At 43.2% G+C, this 22,472-nt stretch overlaps 1 protein-coding gene across 4 annotated transcripts in view; it reads right to left on the bottom strand.

Moving 5' to 3' along the window:
* Positions 1 to 2,202: 2,202 nt before the first annotated feature.
* Positions 2,203 to 22,472, bottom strand: part of crtc3 (CREB regulated transcription coactivator 3) — a 54,535-nt gene continuing 34,265 nt past the window's right edge. For 2 of the 4 annotated variants that reach the window (XM_036135897.1, XM_036135899.1), the window contains 10 exons: positions 18,855 to 18,905; positions 18,689 to 18,774; positions 14,417 to 14,466; positions 12,235 to 12,455; positions 10,919 to 11,154; positions 7,183 to 7,303; positions 6,941 to 7,113; positions 5,003 to 5,086; positions 4,672 to 4,885; positions 2,203 to 3,004 (listed from right to left, as the gene is read on the bottom strand). In XM_036135897.1, coding sequence (XP_035991790.1) covers positions 2,799 to 3,004; positions 4,672 to 4,885; positions 5,003 to 5,086; positions 6,941 to 7,113; positions 7,183 to 7,303; positions 10,919 to 11,154; positions 12,235 to 12,455; positions 14,417 to 14,466; positions 18,689 to 18,774; positions 18,855 to 18,905 — 1,442 coding nt within the window. In that variant the 3' untranslated portion in view covers positions 2,203 to 2,798. The remainder of the gene's footprint in view (positions 3,005 to 4,671; positions 4,886 to 5,002; positions 5,087 to 6,940; positions 7,114 to 7,182; positions 7,304 to 10,918; positions 11,155 to 12,234; positions 12,456 to 14,416; positions 14,467 to 18,688; positions 18,775 to 18,854; positions 18,906 to 22,472) is intronic. The other 2 variants (XM_036135898.1, XM_036135900.1) reach the window with 1 other exon arrangement.

Genomic DNA, 22,472 nt, shown 5'->3' with positions numbered 1-22,472 from the left:
TTTTTGTAGTGCACAAAGATGGGCAGCTTTGCAGCTCGGCGTGGTGTTAGCGCCCGCCTGTACGCTCCAGATGGCCGGCAGGTAACCAGCGGCCTTGTTCAGCATCACCTGTCTGCAGACGTCCCTGTTAACTCATGATAAAGCAGCAAAGCAGCGTTTAGTTTGGTTAGAAGTCATGAAAAGCAGCTCTTTGCAAACAGATGAGCTGCTTTTCAACTACACCCCACTACCGCCCCCTGCTGGAAGAGGCAAAGATCAACACCACAGCACCATGGACCACATACACAGTAGTCTTTTTTTTATTGATTATATTAAATTGGAAAGATAAGCACTATGACATATGTTACAAACCAATAGACTTTATATTTTCGAGAGAAAACTCAAATGACTTTAAAAAAAAAAAATAGTAACACTAAAGGGCATAAACATTCTTTAAATAACAGAACTGTACATTTTATGTGCACCTAAAAAAAAACAAAAAAAAAAACAAACAAGAGGAGACGTAAAAACAAACTGGATGTTGAGAGCGAGCGACAGCAAACGACCACAGGCAGGCAGAGGTGAGCTGAAGCTGAAGAGACGTGATTATCAGCTGCTGGAATAAGAAAAACGCTCCGTAAGGCAACAGAAGGCAGGCGGACAGACAGCAGGAGGCCCTCAGGCGGCCACTTCACACCACAAAGCATCCCTGACTGAAGCGAGGAAATGAACGGCTGAAATTAGAGAGAAAGCCTATAAAAAAAAGCCTCACGATGCAAAAAGAGAAGCAGAATTTTATTCAAATTAGTGTATTTTTCCTTGATTTGAGGAGGTATATAAGACTATTTGACAATGGAATTAGATTTTTGCACTTAAAATAATAACAATTAATCTCCATCATCTTATTTCAAGTGCAGTATATCTAATTATCTTATTGTAGGGGTAAAAATACTCATTCCATTGGCAAATAGCCCTATTTAGCTGCTCAAATCATGGAAAATGTACTCATTTCAAGACAATTCTACTTACTTTTAGTTTCTATTTGCAGTGCAAGTGACGATAACGAGTCGCTCATGCAAAGAAAAGCCCCAGATTCTGCAGCGGGACTCACAAACTGAGCGAGAATCCTGCTCAGATGTCCTCCAAACGTCCCGTTCTCAGAGCCGACACCAGCCGTGGACAGGGGACACGCGTGATAAAGTTGTTGTTTTTTTTTTTTTTTTAGAATAAAAATAATTTGATCCCTCACATTGTGCAGGTTTGACAAAAGACAGAAGAAACAGAAAGGCATTTTTGCACTGCATAAAGCTGCACCTGTTCAACAGGTTCCACTTGGAAAAGGTTGCATAGGAAAAAAAAAAAAAAAAAAAAAGAGAGAAGCAAACATTATAAACGGACTGTGCTTCGAAGGTGACACTAGGGGGCGCTCAATGCCCACCATGACTGAGCTCTTACATAATCCACTGCAGATATGAGCTCTTCAGGGGACTGAGAGAAAAAAAAAATCACAGGAATAACAAACAAACAATAAAAATATTCAGCTTTTTCACATCAAATATGAGCCAAACGTGTGCGCCGCCACATAAAGCCTCGCCGACGGCTTCATTCTTTGGGTTAATCAGGTAAGAACGCTGTGAAAACCTCTGCCTACACAATGTGAACCAATTAGTGCAAAAAAGAGTTTAAGTGCATGTTTACGTGATGTCCGATGTCCACGGGGGCCGCCGTCGGCTCCGAGCGGCTCGCTGCTGCGGTGGGCTTCCTTTCAGCAGCAGAACCCGACCCGCAGGCCGGCGCGCGCCCGTCGCTCGCGGTTACCCGGTGGGCGTGGCCGACCCAGAGCCAGTCCTGCACCCGACGCCGGGTTCTGGTGTCCTGCACTGCAAAAACGGATTTAAAAACAAGTAAAATGTTCTTAAAGTTAGTGTATTTGTCCAGTAAATTAGATTATCTGCCAATGGGATGAGTATTTCTACCCCTAAAATAAGATAATTAGACATCCTGCACTTGCAATAAGATGATGGAGACGAATTGTTCCTATTTGAAGTGGAAAAATCTTATTCTATTGGCAAATCATCTTATTTACCTGCTCAAATCGAGGACAAATACACCAATTTCAAGAAAATTTAACTTATTTTTAGTTCTGTTTTTGCAGTGTGCTGGCAGGAAGGAACCCAACTGGTCGTCCGAGTTGCAAGAAGAAAACCCAAATAAAATAAAAAAAAATAAAATAAAGCATTTATTTTCTGCATTTCCTCAGCCGGAACTTCACATGTTGGCTTAATACAGTCTTTGTAAACAGTTTGCCCTTTTTTTGTCTCGTTTCTGATCGGCTTTTCTTTTCTTTTTCTTGTTTTTTTTATGAACGCACACATTTAAAAATAATCTGACACCGTATGTAAAGGAATACATTTGAAAAGTCGAATCCGTCTCTTCTTCATTGCCAGCCGCGGCGCCGCCTGCGCTGCAGCGGTCGCAGGAGTTCTGCTCCTTCATCAGCGCTGCAGCAAACCTAAACCATGTGTTGGATTTCTGCCGCTCGTCGGCACGGCGAAGGGGTTGCTATGGTGTGTAACCATGGTTATGGTGTTTCCATGGCTCCAGGGTAACTGGGCGCTGAGAGCTGGCGATGGGAGAGCACGCCGGCGCCCTCCTGGCTCGGCGATGGCGTCGTTTTGGTTACAGCAGAGCGGCTGTAAGCGCTGATTGTTCGCCGCTCTCCTCTCACAAATTCACATTTCATGAGTCTGGCGTCGCCGGCACGCGCGTCCAGGTCTGTACACTCTGACGCCGCGCGTCCGCCGCCGCCGCCGCCGCGCTCACAGCCTGTCGCTGCGGAAGGTGTCCTCCACGGACGGGTCGGGCAGCACCATGTCGGGGTCGCTGAGCATGCTCAGGCCGTCCAGGCTGAGCGGCTCGATGCGCAGCTCGTCCTCCAGCGGGAAGCCGCCCTCCGAGTCGAAGCATTCGGGGACGGTGGAGAGGGCGCTGCTGATGTCCTTCGACAGACTCGGGTTGGAGTCATCTGAGACGGAGACAACAAAATCAGACCTGAACACAGCTCAAACCCATCGACATAAGAAAGTACAGAGAGAAAACACTGAGAAGCCACCACTGAGCTATATTATCCACTGGAGTGCTAATCACCGTCTGTTTGAACGAGTCGCTTTGAAGCCACCAGCCGCCATATTGGTACTCCCTATTTCCCCTCAGTAACTAAGGAATATGTGCGCTACAGCATCGAATAACGAGGATTTTTTCATGTTCAGGGGGGCTTAAAACTTTTAAAATGTCAAATGCCATATAGTTTTATGTTATGTTCTAAAAATATCAAGTACTGAGAAAGTCATGTGCTGAAATATTTTGCATTTTATTCATTTAAATATATATGTTTAACATTTATAAATATATAAATAACAATATACAAAAACGTATATTTACATATGTGTATACATATATATACATATACACATATTTATATATACATATATATATATATTTAATATAAATAACATATAAAATATTTTAGCACCTAATTTCCTAGTAGTTGATAGTGTTAGTACATCCACTGACTGTAGAATTACCTGTGAAACGTTTTCACGCAGCCAGAAAACTGCTTGTTATTGCAACCAAATCCTACGGGATTCTGTGAGAGTAGGGAGGAGCAAGATGGCCGCCAGTGACTTCAGTTTTTCGGCAAAATCAGCACTCCAGTGTATTATATAGTTAAGTAGAAGCCACAGGATCGCACCAGATTCAGCAGGTTGGTGCTGAAAAAACATAAAGTAACGGTGTTTGGACCGGAAGCTGAAGATCAATGAAACATTTAAGATGTTTCTGATTGTAGATTAGAGTCTTTGTTCAGAGGAAAAAGGCTATAAATGAGCAGATACTCTGAGATGGAATAAGTTTACGAGATTTAAGATGTTCTACAGAATGATTCTGAGTGATATAAGCCTCTAAAAAAACAACCGATACCAGACGGTTTGTTTCAGGGCTGCGTTTCTCCTGACGTCTCAGTGACTCTGTAAAGACTAAGGAGCAGGAGGCTCCCTGGTTTCTGGGAGAACCAGGGAGCCTCCTGCTGCCACACACTGCAAAAAGGGAACTAAAAGTAGGTAAAATCCTCCTGAAATTAGTGTATTTTTCATTGATTTGAGGTGGTAAATCAGACTATTTGCCAATGGAATAAGATTTTTTTTCACTTAAAATAAGAACAATTCATCTCCATCATCTTATTTCAAGTGCAGGATGTCTAATTATCTTATTTTAGGGGTAGAAATTCTCATTCTATTGGCAAAAAATCTTATTTAGCTGCTTAAATCAAGGAAACATATAGAAATTTTAAGATAATTGAACTTACTTTTAGTTCCCTTTTTGCAGTGCACTGTCTATATACCTCATGCACCTTTTCCTCCTTTTGGCACCTTCTTTTGATTATTTAGCCAATGTGTGACAAGTGAATTTCTCCACTATGAGATCAATAAAGCTTATCTTATCATATCTGGGAGCTACAGGGTGAAATCTGAAGCCTTTGCATCGCAGCGTGTCTGTAACACGTTGAGGGCGAGTAAAAGATCTGAACGATCTGAACCAGAGGCAGCAGCCAAACACTGGGCCTGAAACCTGAAAGCTTTAGAGGTTTTCAGGCGATCGTTGGGGAATGGGGGGGGTTTCTAACGGCGGACTCACCGGTGAGGATGATGTTGGGCAGCCCTCCGCTGCAGTTGGAGTACAGCATGTTGGACCTCATGTGGCCCGGGTCCTGCAGGCTGCCGTGGCTGCCCCCCAGGCCCGACAGCGCCGCCTGGGAGTAGTAGAGCGAGGACGAGGGGGACGACGGGTCGTAGCAGGACCCCCCTGCTGAGGAGCTCAAAGCGTTTTCCAACAGGCTGAAATGGTCCAGCTGGTCGACAACAGAGACAAAAAAACAAAAACATAAATTCAGATCCACTAACTGTGCTTCTCCTACAAGGACAGATCTAAAGCTGGTAAAAAGCGTCTGTGTCTGATGGAGCCTCACCTGGTAGGACAGCGCCTTGTTCTGCCGGTTGGAGAACTGCTGCTCCACAAACGGGTCGCTGAACAGTGACGCCATGCTGTTCTGCTGTCAGACGGGACACAGTACAAACGTTCAAAACTCTTCTAATCATATCTGATCAATGACAAGCAGACTTATGGAGGCTTGATTTCCAGCTAGGGGCCTGCTTCACACGACTTAACAGGACAGAGGCCATAACGGAGCATTCATCAGAACGACGCGTCAGCAGCAAAGACGGTTCTGGCAAGAAATCCTGCCAGAAACCACAACTTTGTGTTTATCGTATGATTAAAAAAAAATACCAGCGTATCTTAAATAAAAACCTGCTCGCCTTTCCCTGGGATAATGATCCAAAACATACGAGGTAATAAATCTAGAGCGTCTGTGCCGCCCATCTATACTGCAGAAATGTATTAACAGCCGTAGAGGATGTGGTACCAGGGTTTCCCTCCACTCAATATTATACTAAAATAAAAGTATATATTTAGGCGACTGCCGTGCAAATGCATGGGCTGTGCCTATTACTATCCACCTAATAAGGGTTTTCACCGTTAATACAGCCCCAACCGTACGGTCTACCTCCACAAAGCATATATCAAAACGTGCGTCTCGATGCCGTGAAGTGTGCAATTTGTATTTCACGGCATATCGAGTTACCATGGCGACGTAAATGGCGAAAAACAATGCCAAAAAGTCCCTTTACAATATTTCCAGCAAAAACCCATAGCTTGTCCTGTTCCCCTATCCGTTACGAAATAATCGCAGAAAAAAATTACGTCTCTAGCATTTACGGTTCCGGACAAAACAAAGTGCTGCTCGCCATCATCTCTCTCCCAGTGCTCTCCAATGGTCAGGTATGCAGTTATCATTCGCCATATGCAGGTTTATATATGTCTGGGTTTTGGTCTAATGGTTAAGTTGTGGGACTGGCACTCCAGAGGTTGCAGGATCAAAACCTGGTGTGGCAGTTTAAATATGTTACAGTTTCACCCCCATAGTATACATGTCAATAAGTGCCTCTTCATCCAGTCAGGTGCTCTTTTTGTATAGGCTGCCATTTTGAGTTACCATGGCGACTTAATAAACAATAACCATGCAAAATCGTATTATCTCCCTTTTTGAGGCACTTCCCAGAACAGGATTTTAGACCAAACTAACAGAGTACCATCACCCGGTGATACTGAACACAACTATGTTAGCGGCTAACGGTTAGCATGTTGCTAACCGGAAATAGCTCTAGGAAGGTCCTACCAACTTCTGCTTGACAGAGTCTTTACTTCCTTTAGAGAGAAAGCTCCACAACAAATCTGGGCCAAGCTGGATAAAGCACGTCTATTTTATGAGGTGTCAAACATTCATTTTTAACCCCTTTTTGCCTCTGCTACACGCTGCAGAAATGCTTCAAAGACACTAAAATCATTTTTATACTCAGTCCCCCACATGATAAAGATAATAATGAGTAACACAACGCTGCAGCTGTCAGTGAGTCTCCATGACAACGCTGCTAGCCAGAGGCTCCTAGGAGGTCAGGGACACGCTCCATTGACTTAACATGGCACCTTTTAATGGCCGCTGCGGGGCTGTAGACCGTAGGAACCTGAAATTTGCAGTGTTACTTCCTGTTAGTATTTTTGACGGTACAGTACGCACCACGAGGCAGGCCCCTCTCTAAATTTCTTCAGAAATGTTCTAGTTAAAAGTATTCTTTTCTTTCAGGGTGAAATTATGCTGCAAAATAAATAATTCAATAATCTGGACTTTCTACTCATCTCTACCAGGGCGGGTGACACTCCTGGAAGGTGAATTTCCTTGACATTTATCAGGTTTTTAGGAAGCTGGAAATCAGATTTTTTTTGCAGATAAACTCGCACAATTCAGCGATTTTAAACTATTTAGTCCATTTAGGACCGTGAGCCTTGCCTGGCTGGAGTTAAAGTCCAGAGGGATGTTCTGAAGAGGTGAAACAGGCTGCTGCTGATGTTGATGCTGTTGCTGTTGATGCTGTTGCTGCTGCTGTTGCTGATGTTGCTGCTGCTGTTGCTGATGCTGATGTTGCTGCTGTTGATGTTGCTGCTGTTGAAGATGCTGTTGATGTTGCTGTTGTTGCTGTTGCTGTTGTTGATGTTGCTGTTGCTGAAGCTGTTGCTGCTGATGTTGCTGATGTTGCTGCTGCGACGGCTGCTGGTGCGGCCGGCCGTGATCTACTGCATGCTGGGGCTGCTGATAGAGCGGATATGGCGGAGGCGGCTCTCTTGGCATGTTGCTGGTGTCCAAAGCGACTCCCTGCAGAGGCGACAGTGAGGAGGCAGACGTCATGACAGAAGGACCCAAAGAGCTCTGGACTCAACGTTTATTCACGATTCAAGTCACCTTAACCACGGACAGATAAAAGGGAGCAAATTCTAGGCAACGGTGACCATTTCCGTTCTGAAGCTACAGACGGTTTCCTGTTGATCCATCCATGGTCTGGAGGCGGCTCCAGCCTGGACAGGTCACCAGAAAGCCAGTCAAATTTAGAGAATTAACCTAGCAGTCATGTTTTTGGGCTGCAGAAAGAAGCCAGAGAGAACCGTCATTTCCACGGGATACGAACCTTCTAGCTGCGGCACAACAGCGCTGCCAACGGACCCCAGTTTCATATTACCACGTTTTCTTTCTAGTCCCAGACACCTAACCTGACTCCCTGGATGGATGTGTGGAGCAAATCCATCTGGAAACCTTCCGTTGAAGTAATTTTGGGAAGGGGCGAAAATACTGGTTAGCTGATTAGCCTATGTTGGTGATAGACGGGCCAAATAAACCAATCAGATCAAACACAACCACAAGTTCTTGCCGAAACCAGACGGGAGAAGAGCAAAAACATCTTTTCCTCTGAGAAAAGCCTCCAGAGCAGCGTTTTGCTCTTCTTTCAGTTAAGAAATATTCTGTAATTCCGATAAAACTTGCTCGATAGCCACGCTAACGCTAGTTTCATCGGCTGAAACCGCCATGTTCTTTAGACTGAACTGTCGCGCTTCTCGTTGCGTCACACCTCAACCCGCCTCAAAGCCAACGCTGATTGGACGTTCGTTTGGTGAACGGCTCCAAATTTTCTTTAACGGAAAGTAGCCAGACTGATCTGCGAGTGAAACCTTGAAAGCTCGCGAGATCAGGATGGTCTCACGAGGCTACATATACACCAGCCCCAAAGCATTTAAAGCACCTAAACTTCTGCACATGTTCTCACCTCGCAGAAAAGGTTAAAGTTTCTCATTTGGGTTTTCTGAGTCAGTGTTGGAATATTTTGTATTTCTTTTATTGTGTTAATGAGTTATTGGGTTTGTCATCATATATTTACTGGAACATGTATGTGAGGTGGTTAGTGTTGTAGATTTATCGTTTGTTTGTTTGTGTCCTTCACTATCTTCTGCCATTCTAGGAGACCAGCAGAAGACAGGAAACATGTTGTGTTGTAATTTCTTACCCACTGGAAAAATGTTAAAATTATGGAATATGACAGAGTCAGATGACTGCCGTTTCTGTTGTCAGGAGTCTGAATCCACCCTGCATTTGTTTTGGTATTGTCATATTGTGTCTCAATTTTGGGTGGAAGTTGAAAAAATGTGTTTAAAGATTGGTCTGTCTATCAAGCTTGATGTGGTTTCTGTTTTACTGGGAGAGTTCATCAACAGTCATGATTTAGTTAATTTAATCATTGTACTTGGTAAAAGGTTTATTTTTAAAGCCAAAAATAGTTTCTCACTTAGTATTAATTTCTTTAAAACATTTATTCAGCATTTTATAACTTTAGAAAGCTATATGGTTGAAACCAATAATGAAGCTAGAAAACATAACAATAGATGGGAAGTTCTCAAATGTTTATACTGAAAATGTAATTTGCGGATGAATGATTTCATTCAATGTGGGTGAATGAATGTGAATAAGTGTGTGTGTGTGTGTGTGTGTGTGTATGTGTGGGGGGGAGGGAGTGTGGGAGGGAGGTTTTTGGGTTGGTACATTAACTGTGTAAACGTATTCTGTGCTGTGATTTATGTTGATTTAATAAAAATAAATAAATAAATAAAAAAAATAAAAAAAGTTGTGTTGATAATGAAACAAGGAATTTGTGTAACTGTGATGCACCCAGTTATCTGTGATACTTGTGACCCATTCCCTGAGTAGTGAATGGTCTGCATTAGGTGCCTGGAAGAGATGTGATTAAATCATGCTGTGTTATCTTGGATGTCATTGTTCCCCTACTTCCTTAGTGCTGCAACTGTGTTTTGTAATTAAGAACCTCCCCTATTTGAAATAATAAGAGAGGTGACGACGAGGTTTGCTTCAGAGCGATGGAAGATTTGTAAAGGAGCAGATCTCTTGTCGTTTCTCCTCTCGAGAGCAAAATTAACGTCTGTTGTCTTTCTTCCCTGTGTGCGGTTTAATGAACGTTTTAGGTGCTTTAAACCTGACAGTCAGTGAAATGCAGCGGAAACGTCGATTCTTTTCCCGTTCGTGCTTTTCAACACCAGATAACATCTGTGTGAGATCTCTGCTTCTGACCTCAGAGGTTCTTTAAGGAACCTTAGAGAACCAGCAGCATCAGGGAGGAGGTTCTGGTCCAGTTTAAAGCAGCCGGGTTCTACAGCAACGTCTGCCAGAGCTCTGATGATCTGGACCTGGAGAGAAGACGGAGCGCCTGCAGACCCACCAGGACCTGGACTGTCAGGCCGGCTTTAAGCCAATAATAGGGTGCTTGCTCTTTTTCCAAATTAAAATTCCAGACTTTTTCCAGACTTTTTTAAAACTGATATTTTTTTTCCCCCAAGACCTTAACTTTATGTACTTGTATACTTGTGTGCCTACTGCCTACTTCATTGGTTGAGATTGTACAAACTGTTTATTAGAAATGTTAATTTTTATAGGCTAGTATTCAATGAACAAATGCATTATTCACAGTAAATTATGCTTTTACTGATGAAAATGTTTCAAAACATGAAAATTACAAGTACATGAATTTCACATCAAACAAGTGTTTGATTCCATTAGGCTAATGCAGTACGTGACCAGTTAGTAACATTATAGTTTTATAGCCTACCTTCCTATTTCTCATTTCAAAATGCCTTTGTGCATACTGTAAAATTCTACCACACATTTTTTTCCATACTTTATTAAGACTTTCACACAAAATTCACACAGACTTTTCAAGGTCTGGAAAACAGTGTTTCAAAATTCCATACTTATTAAGACTTTCAAGACTTGCGCAAGCACCCTGTAATAAGCAGCCAAGAGGCCCGTGGGTAACTCTGGAGGAGCTGCAGAGACCCACAGCTCAGGTGGAAGAACAACCGGTAGTGATGGAAATGTGGATTTCTGCACCCTGAACGCCTTAAAGACACGGCGGCGGCGCCCTGTGGGGATCAACGCCTCCATCAGCAGCAGCTGGACGGAGCTGAAACCTGGAAGCAAACCTGTTAGCAGACGAGCAGAGACGGACGGACGATCTGACTGAACCTGAGCCGTCCGGCAAAGCAGAAGAAATCTCAGTGAAGCTAGTACACTGCAAAAACAGAACTAGAAATAAGTAAAATGTTCTTAAAATTAGTGCATTTGTCCTTGATTTGAGCAGGTAAATAAGACTATTTACCATGGAATAAGATTTTTGCACTTAAAATAGGAACAATTCATCTCCATCGTCTTATTTCAAGTGCAAGATATCTAATTATGTTATTTTAGGGGTCAAAATAGTCATTCCATTGGCAGATAATCTTATTTACCTGCTCAAATCAAGGATAAATACACTAACTTTAAGAACTTTTTACTTATTTTTAGATCTATTTTTGCAGTGTAGAGACACGCGCACAGAGGAGAACATACAACAAGACATGAAACAAGTCCCTGAGTGACTGTGGTGTGGCGTACCTGCGTGATGGGGGACAACGAGGGGGACATGGTGGGGGACAGCTGCTTGGACAGACCCCTGCGCTGCTCCGCTCCCGGAGACAGGGTGAGGGGGCTGATGGGCGCCGGGCGGCGGCGGGGCGAGCTGCCGGACAGACGCAGCGACGAGCTGATGGAGGGGTTGCTGAGCGACGACTGCAGCTGGCAGTTGTTGAGGGACGCCTGGATGGAGGGATTGCTGAGAGAGGAGGACAGACCTGCCGGGAGAGCGCAGACAGAACTCAGTCAGAACAACTTTCTGCGTCTCTGGTATCCGACGGGAAACACTGGACCTTATTGTGTGAGCGGCGAGGGAGAGGAGGGAGGGGAGGGAGAAGAAAAGAGGCGATTGTCTGACTGCCGGAGAGAGCGGGTCGGGATTCCTGCGCCGCCTTTGGTGCGCGGCCAGGCCGAACTGTGTCGGACATGAGAGCCCGACGGGCCGGACAAAGAGGAAGGAGTGAAAGGGAGCAGCAGTGGGTGTGATCGGATCAGGCAGCGGCCCTCCGGAGACAGAGAGCTCACTCAGAGGCTCGTTAATAATGTACGACCTGCTGGCCCAGAAACGCCGCTCAGACGTTTCAGCAGCGCTTCTCACATCAGGAGCAAATGTTCAGCTCATTAACGCCAGCAGCTCCGTCCTCAGCGCCTGAGGACGGCGTCTCCGGCCCGTCTTCAGGCTGAGAGACCACACTGCAAAAAGGGATCTAAAAATAAGCAAAATGTTCTTAAACATAATGTTTTTGTCCTTGATCTGAGCAGGTAAATATGGAATGAGTATTTTAATGCCTAAAATAAGATAATTAGACATCCTGCACTTGAAATAAGATGATGGAGATGAGTTGTTCCTATTTTAAGTGCAAAAATCTTATTCTATTGGCAGATCATCTTATTTACCTGCTCAAATCAAGGACAGATACACAAATTTTAAGAACATTTTACTTATTTTTTTGTTCTGTTTTTGCAGTGCAGCACTGCAAAAACGGATCTAAAAATAAGTAAAATGTTCTTTAAAATGAATGTATTTGTCCTTGATTTGAGCAGGTAAATAAGATTATCTGCCAATGGAATGAGTATTTTTATGCCTAAAAATAAGATAATTAGACATCCTGCACTTGAAATAAGATGATTGAGATGAATTGTTCCCATTTTAAGTGCACAAATTCTTATTCCATTGGCAAATCATCTTATTTACCTGCTCAAATCAAGGACAGATACACTAATTTTAAGAACATTTTACTTATTTTTTTGTTCTGTTTTTGCAGTGCAGCGTGTCCGCGCCGCACATCTCCACCCACCCTGCGAGTTGCCGATGCCGAGGTGCATCATGGCGGCCGGCAGGTTTCCGGTGCTGCTGCCCCCGCTGAGGTTGGGGTAGCCGCCGTTGTCCTCGGGGTCCAGCGGCGTGGACAGCGGCGAGGGGAACTGCAGGTTGCTGAGGTCGGGCAGAGAGCCGCCGGTGCTCAGCGAGCCCTGGTAGTGGGACAGACAGGCGCTCTGCTCTGGAGACGGGAATATGCTGCAGAGAGGACAGAGAGAGATGTCACTGATGAGCCATTAAAACAGAAACAAGACGGGTTATTAAAAGGACGAGGTGTTTGTGTCGCTGCTGCCGCTCATTAACCACCCCCCCCCCTCCTTTTTTTTTTACATCTATTTGTTCCAAAATGCGATTATGGAAATGAGCCGTGACTCACGGCACAAAAAGTAGTGAGCAAACGCTCGGCTTCATAAAAACGGCCGTTTATCAGACGGCAGCCGTTCTCATCCTCATCTGAATTTTACTGAATCCTGAATCTTTGGAGGCTCAGTGGACGACGTTGTTGGATGAAAACGTGACTCATGAATGACGGAGGCCAGTTGTTTCACAGCTACAGGGCAGCAGCAGTCGTAACAATCCATGTGTAATTATCTTTTATGACGTAATCCCAGAGAGAAGCTGTGTTTCTGGGGGTATAAAAAAAAAAAAAAAAGCTTACCTGCTTTTTTTAAAGAGCTCTTTGCAAATAAAAAATCTACAAATAATTGATGTGCTTGAAGAAAAATGAGGGAATACTTTGAAAACGCATCAGATTGTTTCTGGTATAACGCCCTGCAGGGAGTCCCTCTGGATGTGGGAAAGGTAACGAGACAGAGAGGATTTAATCTGAGGAGGAAGGAGGAAACTGAAGCTCCAATCTGCTGAAATGTCGCTGCTGCAGCTCTAAACGTTCCTCGGTGGTTCACTGCAAAAAGGGAACTAAAAGTAAGTAAAATTAGTCTATTTTTCTATGATTTGAGCAGGTAAATAAGACTATTTGCCAGTGGGATTATAGTAGTTCTACCCCTAAAATAAGATAATTAGATATTCTGCACTTGAAAAAATGATGGAGATGAATTGTTCCTACTTTAAGTGCAAAAATCTTATTCCATTGGCAAATAATCTTATTTACCTGCTCAAATCAAGAAGTAATGTACTCATTTAAAAAAATTTTTACTTAATTTTAGTTCCCTTTTTGCAGTGTTCATTCCACCCCCACCTGCTGGTAGTCCTGCCTGTGGAGGACGGTCCTCCCAGATCCTGACCACAGCATCACGGAGCTCCTGGACGCTCTGAGGAGATCAGATGGACCTAAACGACGTCCCAGAGACGTTCTGTTGGGTTTATATCAGGCGTGCATGGAGGCCAGACCATGGTCCTCCAGGAACCGCCTGCAGACTCTTGGACATGAGGACATTGTCCAACAACGGGTCTGACGTCTGCTGCTAAAGTTTTGGTCAGAGACGTTGGTGCTAGTGGCCCGTTGGAGGTCCTGCTGATGGGTCAGGGTCCTCTAAGGACAGACGTCTCACTGACTCGATCTTATGCTCTGATTAAGGAGTGGTGCCTTCATGTTACTGAGCAGAACCACCTTTCACTGCAGTGGCAGCTGCAGGATCAAACCTAGAATACCTAAAATAGTTTTTCTTCCAGCCTTCAGTTAGTTTTCCTTCATCTCCCTGCAGAGGAGCTCCACTCCCACAGCATGATGCTGCCGCCACCGTGTTTCCCTGTTAGCATCTCCTTCCACAGGCCTGATGAGGCAGATTTGATGTAGGGGTGTGGGACTAAAGTGGCAGAGTACACATTTTTTTATTTTGTCATTGAATGAAATAGAATCAAACAAATAAAAAATTAATAGAAATGGGAGTGGTATATCACACCAGGCATTTATTCTGAGTGGCTGAGATGCTAAAACTCAGAATATGGCGGTCATAATTAATATTATCATAATATTCAATGAAGCCATCATGCTGACATCGTCCCCAGTAACTATGTGCCCCCCTATTGATCCTGCCTCGCTTATTTGCTTTTAGAAGATGCTAAAAGGTCTGATTTGCTGGTGGAAGAAACCCTGGTTTGATATGGAGGAGCAGCAGAAGCATCGATCGATGATTTCGGAGTAAAGTCACGTGGAACCAGCGGTTCTGGAGACGCAGACTTCATTTTCCAGGACTTACTTGATTCCAGGCACTTCACATGATTTGGGTCTGGACGCCAGAGACTGGACCTGAAACACAAACACAGACGCAGCGTTTACGCAACAACCGCTGATCACTTCCACGCTCCGCCGTTCTGTACGTCCAACCATCCGTCTCAGGTCTACACCCGCTCATCTGTGCCGGGTCACAAGTGTGAGGGGAGGGGGGGGGGGGGTCGTCCAGGTCGCCAGTCCCTCACAGGGCATTTCGTACCTTAAGTCATGTTACAACAGACTTTTTTGGGGGGGGAAATAAATTAACTTTTTTCTTAAATCTACTTATTTTTTTCTTTTTTTTCCTTTCTTTTTTTCTTATTTTTTTTCTTTTTTTCCCCATTTTTTTTCTTCTTTTTTTCCCCCTTTTTTTCTCTTTTTTTTTCTTCCTTTTTTTTTTGATGTGGGAAAAAAAAATCTACTTATTATTTATCTACATTATTAATTAAAAATGCTTGATTACCAAGAGAAACAAGTTAATAGGCTCAGTAGCACAAAGTAGATTTATTCTAAAATAATCCTTTTCACAGCTAAGAAGTCATAAGTCTGATTTTCTAGGTGGGAAAAGCAGTAATTTAAAAACAAAATAAAGACATATTGGTTCCTGAATCTAGTTAGCAGGGAGGTGAACTTTAATGATTCACAGCTGAGGTGAGATTGTAACTTCAATAATGTCCAGATAAGAAGCAGAACAGACAAACGTCTCATCTAAAGTAAACAAATTTAAAATCTAATTCGGTTGAATTGGGGCGGCTTCCACAGGATGGAGAGAACAGGAACTGCTCCGCAGACCTGAGCAACCATCAACTCTCGCCTCACAGAGCCAGAATCGCTCCGTCTGCTGGCGGCGCACTGGCCAGCAGGGTTCCTGATGCATTGTGGGAAAACCACACTGCAAGAAGAGATCTAAAAATAAGTAAAATTTTCTTGAAATAAATGTATTTGCCCTTGATTTGAGCAGGTAAATAAGACTATTTGCCAATGGAATGAGTATTTTTACCCCTAAAATAAGATAATTAGACATCCTGCACTTGAAATAAGATGATGGAGATGAATTGTTCCTATTTTAAGTGCAGAAATCTTATTCCATTGGCAAATAGTCTTATTTACCTGCTCAAATCAAGGGAAAATACATTCATTTAAAATTTTTTTTACTTATTTTTAGTTCTATTTTTGCAGTGCAGAGGGGGTCGGCTCACCTTGGGGAGCGGCTGAACGCGGCCAGGCAGCGGCTCTGAACCCCCAGGCCGGGAAAACACGTCCCGCCGTGGGGAGGTGAAAATATGCGCGTGGCTCAGAGTCAGACGGGAAGGACTGGTTGAACAGGCGGGGTGACCCGTTCCTGCCAAGTCACGACAGCAATTCAAGGTGTTGTGATCACCTGAACTGACCCGAGGCCATCAGCGTGGCCTGAAATGCTTCCCGCTGCGCTGCTGAAGCGGCGGCGGCGGATCGTAGGACCTTCATGGAGTCCAGGATGGATCCTCAGCGTGTGGCTTTAAGCCCTCAGAGTAAACGGAGGACTCAGTCCTCGCCGCAGCTTCAACCCCCATTTCCTGGCAGCCTGCCGTCAAATAAAGGCGTCTGGTGCCGCCAAAATAAAAGCACTACAAACAGGAATAAACACGAGGAAACAGCGGTAACACGTGTCATGTTCTGTGACCGACCCACGTTCCACCTTTATGTTCTCCAAACCCTGGAAAACCACTGGAACAGACAGAAAGGCAGAGCCTGGTTGGTTTCCTATAACCTGAAGTTACTGTAAGAAGAAACGCACACCCTCCGTTGGTTCTGAGGTTCCAGGTGTTCAGCACAGAATAAAAAGAAGCAGACAGCGTCTAAAATCATTTCAGTCCAACCAAAACGCTGCAAAAAACATTCTAAACATAAGTAAAATGTTCTTAAAATGTGTTTCTGTCATAGATTTGAGCAGGTAAATAATATTATCTGCCAATGGAATGAGCATTTTGACCCTTAAATAAGATAATTAAACATCCTGCACTTGAAATAAGATGATGGAGATGAGTTGTTCCTATTTTAAGTGCAAAACTCTTATTCCACTGGCAGATCATTTTGTTTATCTGCTCAAATCAAGGACAGATTCACTCATTTTAAGAACATTTTACTTACTCTTAGTTCCGTTTTTGCAGTTAAACACACAGATTCTGCTTGGAGTTGAAGCCTAGCAGCAAAGTGTGAAATACTAAGTGCGCCCCATGCTTGGCTCCTCGTAAAGCCAACATTAGCAGCAGTAACTCAGCAGCTCTGGGGGATTCTGTCCATTCTGCTTGAACGTCTCGATTTGGGTCATTTTTAGCTGTTTCCAACAGGCCCGTACCATGATGCTGCCACCACTGTGCTTCACAGTCGGTGTGGGATGCTAAGTTTGGGTCGTCTAAACATCTCCATGTAGGTGTGAGCCGTCATAACACAACTGTGGCTTCTTCCTTCATGCTTGGTTAGTGTTTTTCTGATTGTCCTGTCCTGAACATGTCCACTGGGCTCTGTGCAGTCCTCAACTTTACCTTAGATTTAGAAAACGTCTTAGTGTTTAATCTGTAAGTTTAATTTAATGAGTCAATGATGAAATCCCAGCTTTTTAGAACAAACATGATGAAACATTTATCTCTAAGCCATGATAGATGTGATGGAATATCTCAGGGTTTCACCACACGAGTCTTTTAAATTACTGAGCAGCGTATCGAAACAAGGAATCCTGAAAAAGTTCTGAGTTTGTGAACAAAAAAAAAGATTGAAAAAGCCTTTTGTGAGACGCCTTTCTCATGTTATTCAGCCTTTTTTAGCTGAGCTGAAGGAACAAAAAGAGTAACTAGGAGATTTGTCCACCAAGAGCAGCAGAAACAGCTGTTAGACCAGCGATGTCCAAACTCATGTGGTCAAAAGCATTCAATATTATTAAAAAAAACTAAATATTATTAGGATAAACTAGTCTGCTTTTCTTTAGTGTTATGATTGAGAAAAAAAAATCAACAGAATTTGGGTCTATTCACAGCTATAAAACAGAAAATGAGTCTTTCTTTGAAGACACTTGCTGTAATTTAGGCAATTTTAATAAATGACTTAAATGCAGACTTTGGAGCATCAAAGTCTGCATTTAAGTAAAAGCCATTGAATAAATGAGGTGTTATTATTATGACATTAAAGAGAATGTAAAAAGCGAGGTTATTAAAAGACAATTACTTTGTGTCGTGCCATTTTACATTGTAAGATTTTTGCTTTTCTGTAATAAATTTGATCCAATTAAACCTAAAAAAAACACTTTCTGCACCAACGGTCGGTGCAGGAGGGATGAAACTTTCATGAATTGCCATTGGGGGCCAAGCAGAATCAGTCCAGGGGCCACAAATGGCCCCCGGGCCGCACTTTGGACACCCCTGATTCAGACTCTAGTGGGTTTGATGTTACAAACGCTCACACAGCAAAAATAGACCTAAAAATAAGAATTTTTTTCTTGAAATGAATGTATTTTTCCTTGATTTGAGCAGGTAAATAGGACTATTTGCCAATGGAATAGGATTTTTGCACTTAAAATAGGAACAATTCATCTCAATCATCTTATTTCAAGTGCAATATATCTAGTTATCTTATTTTAGGGGTAAAAAATACTCATTCCATTGGCAAATAATCTTATTTACCTGCTCAAATCAAGGGCAAATACATTCATTTCAAGAAAATTTTACTCATTTTTAGTTCTCTTTTTGCAGTGCACCTCAGTCTCTCACTTGAAAAACTGAATTTTACACTGCAAAAACAGATCTAAAAATAAGCAAAATGTTCTTAAAGTTAGTGTATTTATCCTTGATTTGAGCAAGTAAATAAGATTATCTGCCAATGGAATGAGTATTTTGATCCCTAAAATAAGATAATTAGATATTCTGCACTTGAAATAAGATGATGGAGATGAGTTGTTCCTATTTTAAGTGCAAAAATCTTATTCCATTGGCAGATCATCTCATTTACGTGCTCAACTCGAGGACAAATGCACTCATTTCAAGAAAATCTTACTTATTTTTAGTTCTGTTTTTGCAGTGTATTCCTTGGCTTTTCACTCAGAGTGACATGAACATTGTTTTGAAATGTTCAGTGTTGCACATGTTGTGCAGCGACAGACTTACTTTGTTCTGGAGTTTAGAAAGTTTCTAAGCTTCTTTTATTGGGGCACCAGTGAATAATCCGACTTAAAAGCGGTAAACCTGGTTCTGAAGACGCCGATCAGCCCCGGCGTAGGAAGCCTTACCTTCTTGGCCTCCCACAGCTGCTTGGGAAGCGGCTTGCTGACCCCCATCAGGCTCTCGTCGCTCGGCAGAGCAGGAAAGGAAAACACTGCGGACAGAAACGTGGAAGTCAGCACCAACTGCATGGGATCTGAGTTTGATCAGAGGTGAGGAACCGTGCAGACCCACCGTCTCCGCTGCCGTCTACGTCGGCCTCGTTCACGCTCGCTGCATGCCAGCCTCCATGAAGAACAGACGGTACAGTGCAGGAGGGACGGGCGGCGTGGAAGGAGACACAGAGAAGCAGAGCAGAGGAAAGTCAGAGGATGTTTAATTAGAACCACCTGCTAACGGGGAACGCAGCCACCAATCAGCCCTCTGACGGCAGCGTGCTCTGCAATTACTGAGCGGTTTCACAACGCCGACCGCCGGGCATCTGGTATGGCGTTATTAATCACAGCTGAGGAATGGAAGCGCACCAGTGGCTCTGGACTTCAGAGAGAGAGAGAGAGACATCCTCGCTGTTTACTGCAGCTTACACACGCGTTCTGTCGCTGCTCTTCATCTGCACTGCAAAAACAGAACTCAAAATAAGTAAAATATTCTTTAAAATGAGTGTATTTGTCCTTGATTTGAGCAGCTAAATAAGATGATTTGCCAATGTAATAAGATTTTTGCACTTAGAATAGGAACAATTCATCTCCATTGTCTTATTTCAAGTGCAGGATGTCTAAATATCTTATTTTAGGGGTCAAAATACTCATTCCATTGGCAGATAATATTATTTACCTGCTTAAATAAAGGACACATACACTAACTTTAAGAACATTTTACTTATTTTTAGATCCATTTTTGCAGTGTGGTTGGTTCTGCTGGACGTTTCCTACGTTCTCCCTCCTCTGAATCTTCTCCTAAGTCTCTCCATCAGCGGCTCGTCCTTTGATCCGCCAGCCACGCATTTCCCCTCCGCCCGTGAAAAATCAGCCTTTCTGAGGCCTTTTCATTTGCAGAGACATGTTTTCCGGCCTCTGCTGCAGACGGGACAATGAGGCGATACAACGCTCTGGCACCATTATACCCCCCCCCCCCCCCCCCCCCTCAAACGTGTTCATTCACTGCTGCTCACACTCACAACTAGGACGGAAGCAGGACAACTGGGATGGAAAATGGCTGGCTGCCGTTCCTTGGCAGAAGGGAACTCAATATGGAGGTTGCAAATGCTAAGAATGAAAAAAACTGGATAAATAAATAAATAAAACGCGTTCTGCACTCAGGGCAGAGCACCCACTGCAAAAACAGAACTAAAAATAAGTAATATTTTCTCAAAATTAGTGCATTTGCCCTTGATTTGAGCAGGTAAATAAGATTATCTACCAATCAAAATGAGTATTTTAACCCCTTAAATAAGATAATTAGATATAATTCACTTGAAAAAAGGTGATGGAGATGAGTTCTTCCTATCTTAAGTGCAAAAATCTTATTCCATTGGTAGATTCTTTTATTTACCAGCTCAAAAAAGTATAAATACACTAATTCCAAGAAAAATGTACTTTTATTTATGTATTTTTAGTTCAGTTTTTGCAGTGCCGAGCCTGACAGCCGCAGGGCGAGCGTTAGATCTCCGCTCATCTCCCAGAGATAGAAACCGCCGCGAAAAATAAGAAATAAAAACCAGAGAGCAGGAAGAGTTTGCACCCGGAGGGGAGAGGCGCTGCTGTAGCTCCTGGTTAGACGCTCCTTTAATCAGCCTGGGCTTAACACCACTGCAAGCCCGCTGATACCTGGAGGTGTCAGCGAGGCCGTGGGGCTTTAAAGGGGGGGGGGGGGGGGGGGGTAGATATGCTCTAGATCAGGGGTCAGCAACCTTTACAACCCTAGGAGCCATTTCTGCCCTCGGTCCAGCTAAACAAATTTTGTTATGGTATACTATAGGAAATTTATTTACTTCTTTTTAATTAAATATATAGCAAATGGCATTAAAATGCTGAAAAAGCAAGTTGTTTGCAACCTATTGTTGAAAAGATACCTCATAAAGGAGTATCTATAGTAAAATATTCCATTCACCAATTAGTTTTGTTCTTTCTGGAAATGTTATGCATATATTGCAGAAATAAATGCATCCTAAAGCTATCGATTTTAAATTACCGTTTCATTTAGAAACATTGACCAAATTTTCCCCTCTATATTTTTTGGTCTAACTTTTTAAGAGCCAAAGCTGAGCAACAGGTTGCAGACCCCTGCTCTAGATAAAACAGGCGGGAAAATACTGGATTTTAAACCATTTACTGCTGAGAGAAACCTTTAGGTCCTGCTTTATGTTCCATATCATAAAACATTTTACCAGGTTCTAACAGAGACGTTAACGAACAGCTTCATTATAATTATCTCTTTTAAATTAAAATATCCCTACAGAGGGACCTTGTTGTAAAGACAGTAGAATATTCCACACCAGCTGGATGTCTGACCACTTTTATTGTCAGAACGTTTCCCGGGACGTTTTAACGCGATAGACGTCAACCTCCATCTGAGTGTTCAGCCTTCATTCTTAGATTTGAAATATTCCATGCAGGGGTGGGTGGGTGATTGCGTGTGTGTTGGGGGAAAATCAGAGAGAAAGTCAAACTCCTGGGCTGAACCCGGAGCACCCAGAGAGAACCCAGCCATGCACACGGGAGACCGACCTCCATCAACGTAGACCACAGTTTGGGATTCAAACTCGGGACCTTCTTTCTGCCAGGCAGCAGCGCCAACGACCGCTCCACTAAGTAACCGCTAACATGTTTCTAGTCTTTGAGGCCAAGTGTCTTTGTCTCAACATAAATCAGTTGTAGTTAAAGGAGCAATAAGTAATACTGACACCTAGTGTTGAATGTCGGAACAACAAAAACAATGTTTCACGGAGAACAGCCACTTCTCAACGGTCCGTTGCTGCTGTGAAATTCTTTTTATTTCCACAGGACAGGTCTATGGTGCTGTGTTCTCCTCTAGTTCTGGTCTGATTCTCCTAAGCCTCCTTCACACGGCAGGATTATTAGCCTGTCTCTTAACATAATCTGATGAGATATTCCTGCCGTGTTTGGTGTGGTAAGAGCGGTCTGGTCCGCTCGGTGGAACGTCGGGACCGCTCCGACTTCAAACCTGGATATTTAACATGTTGGATTGTCTTGCCCCCACATCCTATCTACCATTTTTTATCGTTACCTGTTCCGTCTCTCAGGCTTTGAAAATCGGCCGACTATTTTAAAATCCTGCCGTGTGAACCAGCCTTTACTGGCCTACATGTCTGTAGGCTGCTGCTCTTTTAACAAGATAAAATACCAAATGCTGCACTCTGTGCTGGGAATGCTGGGAACTCTCACGTGATTGGTTCAGGAACCAGGAAGTAAAGTAAACACAGTTCTGGACCATACCTCTAGGTTTGAAAGGAGAAAAACGTGACTAAGACTTTGTTGATGGAGAGGACTGATTGTTTATAGTGAATGTTTCTAACATCCTGGGTGAGAAATGAAAATGATTTAGGTTGATTTTACAGTAAATATCTTACTTATGGCTCCTTTAACGAATACGTTAGGCTCGTCGCTGTGATTGGCTACAGATTTCTGTCCATACCGGTTCAAATGTGGACCCAAAATGGTTCGTCCAAACCTCTGACCTCAACACTGCTGAAAATGAATGGATTATGTTTACTCGGCATAACTCAGGTTTATAAGACGCTCTTTGGTTTTTCCTGACACAGGAAACCAATTAAGAGCGAATTAAGTTTGGAGTGAAGGTTTAACTTCCTAACAGACATTTGATCAAATGATT

Source organism: Fundulus heteroclitus, chromosome 4 (assembly GCF_011125445.2).
Source record: "Fundulus heteroclitus isolate FHET01 chromosome 4, MU-UCD_Fhet_4.1, whole genome shotgun sequence".
In the NCBI taxonomy this organism is placed as follows: Eukaryota; Metazoa; Chordata; class Actinopteri; order Cyprinodontiformes; family Fundulidae; genus Fundulus; species Fundulus heteroclitus.
The sequence above is the reverse complement of the archived record's forward strand: the minus strand, read 5'-3'. Positions and strand labels throughout refer to the sequence as shown.